We start from the raw sequence: 7,053 nt of genomic DNA on the forward strand, positions 1-7,053 counted from the left end.
TTGCTGATCTTGCCATGTCCACTCAATCCAAGCACGTTGAGCTGGTGTTGATCAAGGGCAAACTTGCTGAAGTTAATGGTCGACTAGGAAAGGTGGATTTGCTCGAGAATAAGGTGAACGCGGTTAGTAGTGTCGAAGGTGTATAGATGTGATAACATGAAGAGCTTCATTTATTATTTTATAGATTCATTTTACATTAGAAATCGCTATATGATGATAACATATTACTCCCTTTGTATTTTTGTCTGCATATTAAATTTGGTCAAAGTCAAACTTTATCAATTTTGACTAAGTTTATAAAAAAAATACCAAGATTCACAATATGAAATTAATATTATTAGATTCATCATGAAATTAATTTTCATATCATATAGCTTTAGTATTGTAGATGTTATATTTTTTCCTACAAAGTTACTCAAACTTTACAAAGTTTCACTTTGACCAAATTTTATATGCGGACTAAAAAGAAACGAAGGGAGTATGTTACTCCATTTACACTCTCCTCATTAATTACTTGTCACATCATATTTTTTCCGTATATGGCATGCATGTTACTACTTATGTTACTGAGCAGCCTGGAACAAGAGGAACCTGATACACAAGCACAATTATCTAAAAATTTCGAAAAAAATTAATGCACATGTATAAAACTTAGTCTAGTTGAGCTTGCAACCGACACAATTAATGTCAGGATATAGCACTTGCACTTCTACGATACAATAAAAACGGAAAGGGCAGCTTAATTCATGAAATGTAGCCAAAGTACGCGCCGTGTCTGGGCTCAGGGCCGGTGTGTGCAGGGCCACACAAGCAACGAGCTCTTCCCAAAGGTCCCGCTCTACGGAACCGAAGGTGCACCGAAAGGCGATGCTACCTATGTTAGCTAGTGCCGAAGTGACGGTCAAACTTACGTCCGCGCAGATGTTAAACAACAGGTGGAACCGAATGGCAAAGGGTTGGGCGCCCGACCACCGGTCTAGCCAAAATAGGGTGGTGGTGCCGGCTCCGACCGAAATAGAAGAACCGAGGCGAAAGGCTGACATGAGTTGGATGATCATCTGTTAGAACTGGGAGTCACCCGATCTCTGTGCAAACGCCAAGCCCTGACTACAAAAGTATTTAGGGCTTCTTTGATTCAAAAGAATTTTATAGGATTTTTAGAGGATTGAAATCCTTAGGATTTTCTCCTATGTTGGTCCTTTGATTCATAGGATTGAATTACATAAGAATTTTTTCTATGGAATCTTTTGTATTGCATTTTATAGGAAATCTAACATCCATTCCAACCTCTTTTTTACAATTTCTTTGTTTTCATGTGCCATCAAACACTCATTGCTAACAGTTAACTAAAGGTTATTCACCGCACTTCGGTAAATTGCCCGTTATTCTGTTATTTTGCTGCCACTAATTTCCTGCGCGGCAGCAAAATTTGACTTTAGTGATTGGGATTTAGCACGGACAGTGATTGGGATCCCCGGGTAAAATCCCACTGATTCATCCTAAATCAAATCCATTCACCGGCAGTATGTTGGCAGCAGAAGGACAAGATCATCGGCAAGCGTTGAGGATCGATTCCTTTGTAAAAAAAATTGGAGCTGTTGCTGATCTTGCCATGTCCACTCAATCCAAGCACGTTGAGCTGGTGTTGATCAAGGGCAAACTTGCTGAAGTTAATGGTCGACTAGGAAAGGTGGATTTGCTCGAGAATAAGGTGAACGCGGTTAGTAGTGTCGAAGGTGTATAGATGTGATAACATGAAGAGCTTCATTTATTATTTTATAGATTCATTTTACATTAGAAATCGCTATATGATGATAACATATTACTCCCTTTGTATTTTTGTCTGCATATTAAATTTGGTCAAAGTCAAACTTTATCAATTTTGACTAAGTTTATAGAAAAAATACCAAGATTCACAATATGAAATTAATATTATTAGATTCATCATGAAATTAATTTTCATATCATATAGCTTTAGTATTGTAGATGTTATATTTTTTCCTACAAAGTTACTCAAACTTTACAAAGTTTCACTTTGACCAAATTTTATATGCGGACTAAAAAGAAACGAAGGGAGTATGTTACTCCATTTACACTCTCCTCATTAATTACTTGTCACATCATATTTTTTCCGTATATGGCATGCATGTTACTACTTATGTTACTGAGCAGCCTGGAACAAGAGGAACCTGATACACAAGCACAATTATCTAAAAATTTCGAGGAAAATTAATGCACATGTATAAAACTTAGTCTAGTTGAGCTTGCAACCGACACAATTAATGTCAGGATATAGCATTTGCACTTCTACGATACAATAAAAACGGAAAGGGCAGCTTAATTCATGAAGTGTAGCCAAAGTACGCGTCGTGTCTGGGCTCAGGGCCGGTGTGTGCAGGGCCACACAAGCAACGAGCTCTTCCCAAAGGTCCCGCTCTACGGAACCGAAGGTGCACCGAAAGGCGATGCTACCTATGTTAGCTAGTGCCGAAGTGACGGTCAAACTTACGTCCGCGCAGATGTTAAACAACAGGTGGAACCGAATGGCAAAGGGTTGGGCGCCCGACCACCGGTCTAGCCAAAATAGGGTGGTGGTGCCGGCTCCGACCGAAATAGAAGAACCGAGGCGAAAGGCTGACATGAGTTGGATGATCATCTGTTAGAACTGGGAGTCACCCGATCTCTGTGCAAACGCCAAGCCCTGACTACAAAAGTATTTAGGGCTTCTTTGATTCAAAAGAATTTTATAGGATTTTTAGAGGATTGAAATCCTTAGGATTTTCTCCTATGTTGGTCCTTTGATTCATAGGATTGAATTACGTAAGAATTTTTTCTATGGAATCTTTTGTATTGCATTTTATAGGAAATCTAACATCCATTCCAACCTCTTTTTTACAATTTCTTTGTTTTCCTGTGCCATCAAACACTCATTGCTAATCTTATAGGATTCAAATGGGCATGCCTCTCCAATCCTATACTTTTCCTATTCCTACGTTTTCAAAATCCTACGAATCAAAGAGGCCCTTAGCACGGATAATATCCAGCCAAAGCCCACCCTCAGATCCGCCATAGCCATTTGGATAAAAGAGCTATGTTCATCCTTTTGGATGAGATAATGCCATGGCCACCTTGGTCCTTGGGTTTCCAAATATCCGACCATTTCACCATATGATACTTCTGCTTATCGCCCTTCCCCGTCCAGAAGAACCGGGACTGGTACTTGGCGACATTGTGATGGAGGGATTCATTTAGACTATAGAATCCCATGAGATACATCAGTAAACTGGTCATGAGGAGTTAATGAGGATAACCCAAACCGCCTTGGAGAGCCACCTCCCTTGCCAAGGCTCGACCTGATACTTGATCTTGCACACAGATGGCCAAAGGTCCTTTTCCAGTATGCAGGTGTCACTAATGGGCATGCCCAAGTAAGACGTCGGAAATGATCCTAGTCGGCAGTTAAGCCGGTTTGCGATCCGGCACTTCCTCCTCGTCGGAGTATCCCAACAACATCACCTCGCTCTTGGTGAAGTTAATTGTAAGGCCGGGCATCTCCTGGAAGCATAGTAAAAGGAACTTGAGGTGTCCGATGTCCTCGTCGGACCCCTCAACCATTAAAATTGTGTCATCAGCATATTATAGGTGGGTAATCCCATCGCCATGCATCAAGGAGGTGCGAGCAAAATACCCCTGATATGTCCAGCCCTCTTGGCCGTCAATCCCGGTGACGAATAGGTCTCTCATATACCAACCTCTTCATCTACGTCGCTTGCTTGCGATATTGATAGCTTGAGGAGCTTCTCAATGAAGATCTCAAAAATTCCTAGAGACCGCAAGGAAGCCAGTTGGGTGATCTCGTCGGCCCATTGATTTTTCCAGCCAAGGTATATATTGGTAATCAAAGCCGACGTGCGCCCTTTCCAGCTTTGAAACCTCCATAAGGTACACTCCCATGGTTGAACACGAGGTTTGATACTCCTTGCAGTTTGTCTTAAAACAAGCTGGGAATCTCCTTTCACCAGCAAGTGGACAAATCTCAGATGCAAAAGTTACTTCTAAGGTGTGGCTAGGTCTCAATCAAGTGGCATAACCTGTAAAAAAACCAAAAAGAAAAATTGCACGGATCTTGATGTAAGATCTCACGAGTATAACATTAACCGAGACATAACCGAGTGAGATTTAACAAGACTGTTACTCGTAACCCTACCAACAACCCTTCATATTCTACCTCATTGTTCGTGACGTTGAAGAGGGACTAGATTGTGTACCGTATCTCCTCTACGCATAGGGTGATTCCAGCCCCTGCTCCGTATAGGGTGACCGACCCATCGAACATTCGTGTTGTATCTCCTCATGTGGCTCTGGCAGTTGAGTCCACTTGAGGATGGAATTAGCGAATGCTTGCGACCTGATCACAGTTTTTTTTGAGGGGGTCCTGATCACAGTATGGGAGGTGAAATGCATGGAAAATTGGTTGAGTTCCGTCGCCCACTCGATGGCCTTCCACATGATAGGTGCCCGCAGCTGCCCCCTCACTCCGTGAGCATTAGGTATTGTGCAGAACCGCTCCTCTCCCTCACGATCCGTTGAAACACCACCAGTTCGCGCCCATGAGGCGTACTGAGGACAACGATTTGCATCGAGCTAGCTAAAGGCGGCAACCGTGACCAACCTGCTCTATTGCCGGTGTTCCCGTCCACGGAGCGCTAGCTGTGGGAACTCGGCATGGACCAAAACAAAGCTCTAATGCCATATGTTCTTGCTCAAGCCAGACCATGAGCATGAGTGGACACAAGATGCAATTTCTTTAGTTTTTTCCTTCTTATATTTATTCTTCAATTACAATTAAAAGCATATATGGTGAACGGGCGAGTGCGCGAGCTATACGACGTCGCCATCCCAACGCCACTCGGTCCTCTGCCCAAACTATGTCGTCATGACCACGTTTGATCGTGCCATCCCACGACGCTGTCACCACGGCCTTCAACCATGCATGTGATATAGCTACGTACTCCCTCCGTTCCGAATTACTTGTCTTAGATTTGTCTAAATACGAAGGTATCTAGCACTAAAATGAGTCTAGATACATCAGTATCTAAACAAATCCAAGACAAGTAATTCGGAACGGAGGGAGTACATGACATAACAGAAGAAAAAAACTGGCCAAGACATGAACAACCTCACGCTACGTGGACAGCTTATTCTTGTGAAAATTAAGCCAAGTAAAAGTTGACGTGTGCAACGAGATTAAGTCTAACAAGGTAGACCCCCCAGGAAGTGGATGAAGAACAAACTATTGCTGAACAAGGACCTTCTGGCTCGGATGATCTGGCAAAGCTGCAACGCAACGGAGTAACTGTTAGCTGCAATCAAAGAAGATGCGTGCGTACGTGCAGGAAGCATTAGCTTGTGCGGGTTAGCGGGCTACCTGGGTGAACGGAGGCTAAACGGCAGGAGCAGCCGGAGAGCACTGTGCAGGCTGCTCGGTTACAGCTTTAGGCCTACGTGGTGGATCACCAACTTTGTGTTTAACATCTTCGGAGATCCCCCTGGGAGGCTTGACAGGTACATGTACAGGTGCAGGTTCAGGTGTGCCACAGGAACCATTGGTTACAGCGCCGCGATGCGTCCTAGGTGGTGGATCATGAATAGGGTGTCTAGGAATTTCGTGTCCAGGACCTTCAGAGATGTCCCGGGGAGGCTTGACAGGTACAGTTTCAGGTGTGCCACGTGAACCATTGGTTACAGCGCCGCGACGCGTCGTAGGTGGTGGATCACGAACTTTGTGTATAGGAACTTCGGGATGCATAGGAGATTCGGGGATGGCACTGGGAGGCTCGACGGGTACAGGTTCAGGTGTGCGACATGACCCATGATCAGGAGTTGGGTATGCACTAGGATCTTGAGGGGCGTTCAGACAAGCCTTGTCAGTTACTCCATGAAGTGGCTGAAGAACGGTCTCTTCCTCATATGTACGTGGACCCCCAGGGAGCTTCGGGCATGAACGATCTGGCCGAGCTGCAACGCAGTAGAGAACTAACTGTTAGCTTGTTCTAGAAGAGGAAAAACTGATAGCTGGAACCAAAGGAGACGCGTGCGTGCAGGAAGAAGCGTTAACCTGTGGTGACTGGAGGCTGGACGGCCGGAGCAGCCGGAGGGGTATCAGCTCCCGGGGCGACCGGCGGAACGCCCGTGCGGGCGACGGAGGAGGAGGAGAAAGAGCTCAGCTGTGGCTTCCCGTGGGACATGAGCAGCAACAGGGAGCGCAGAGACGACCGGGGGAGCAAGCGCCATCCTTGATCGGTGCTAGCTACTAGGCAGAGGACAAGTTGATCGGTGAGGAATGCCTCCTGGCCCCGGTATTGTATGTTTATATATACAGTCTTGCGTTTCGGAGTGGACTTTCTAACCCGTCATATCTCACGGTCACGGGGAACCAACCTGTAGTTGAGTTGAATGGTTCGAGGGACTATGATATCCCTAACCCATCTGGATTCAAATCTTAATGCTCGCATTTATTTTTAGATTTATTTCAGGATTTTCGGCTATGCGCATTCAGTGGAAGAAAACATTTCTGTCGACGACGAGGTGCCTACGATAACTTCGTAAATTTCAAGATGATATACCGGCTCAATCTTTCGAAGGTGCTCATAGAGTTAGGGTGTACGTGTGTGCGTTCATAAGGGTGAGTGTATACGTGTGTATATGAGTGTGTTAAAAAAATATCTCACTGTCACGGAGACGGAGGTGCATGCGCACCCAGCTAGCTTACAGCCATAACCTTGACCTTCCCCGGCGGCTCTACACACTTTGTGTTCATCACAAGTGGGTGGCATGCTTTCATACAAAACACTCTACTCGTACCATTGAGATTCTCCAGGCAACTTGCTCGGCCGCTGGTCTGCCATGGTAGCGCGTCTACACCATGGAACCGACGGCCGCTCTCCAAGTTGATGCGCCGGTCAATGCAGTGGGCGCATATATACTTCCTTCGGTTTTTTTTACTCTGCATATTAGATTTATCTGAAATCAATCTCATCCAATTTTAACCAA

The 7,053-nt window shown here is 44.8% G+C and overlaps 1 protein-coding gene across 1 annotated transcript; it reads right to left on the reverse strand.

Moving 5' to 3' along the window:
- Nucleotides 1-5,171: 5,171 nt before the first annotated feature.
- Nucleotides 5,172-6,352, reverse strand: LOC125519019 (uncharacterized). Its single transcript, XM_048683902.2, has 3 exons — nucleotides 6,119-6,352; nucleotides 5,429-6,018; nucleotides 5,172-5,337 (listed from the first exon to the last, which is right to left on the reverse strand). The coding sequence occupies exons 1-2, from the start codon at nucleotides 6,246-6,248 to the stop codon at nucleotides 5,444-5,446; spliced, it is 705 nt and encodes a 234-aa protein (XP_048539859.2). The 5' UTR covers nucleotides 6,249-6,352; the 3' UTR covers nucleotides 5,172-5,337; nucleotides 5,429-5,443.
- Between the last annotated feature and the right edge of the window lie 701 nt (nucleotides 6,353-7,053).

Source organism: Triticum urartu, chromosome 7A, assembly GCF_056163025.1.
Source record: "Triticum urartu cultivar PI428250 chromosome 7A, HENAU_Tu73, whole genome shotgun sequence".
In the NCBI taxonomy this organism is placed as follows: Eukaryota; Viridiplantae; Streptophyta; class Magnoliopsida; order Poales; family Poaceae; genus Triticum; species Triticum urartu.

Excerpts from the sequence above, each read along its gene's own strand:
- LOC125519019 (XM_048683902.2), bottom strand. The coding sequence starts at position 6,248 with ATGTCCCACGGGAAGCCACAGCTGAGCTCTTTCTCCTCCTCCTCCGTC. Across the intron at positions 6,019-6,118 it reads CCAGCCTCCAGTCACCACAG|CTCGGCCAGATCGTTCATGC; the intron begins GTTAACGCTTCT and ends ACTGCGTTGCAG.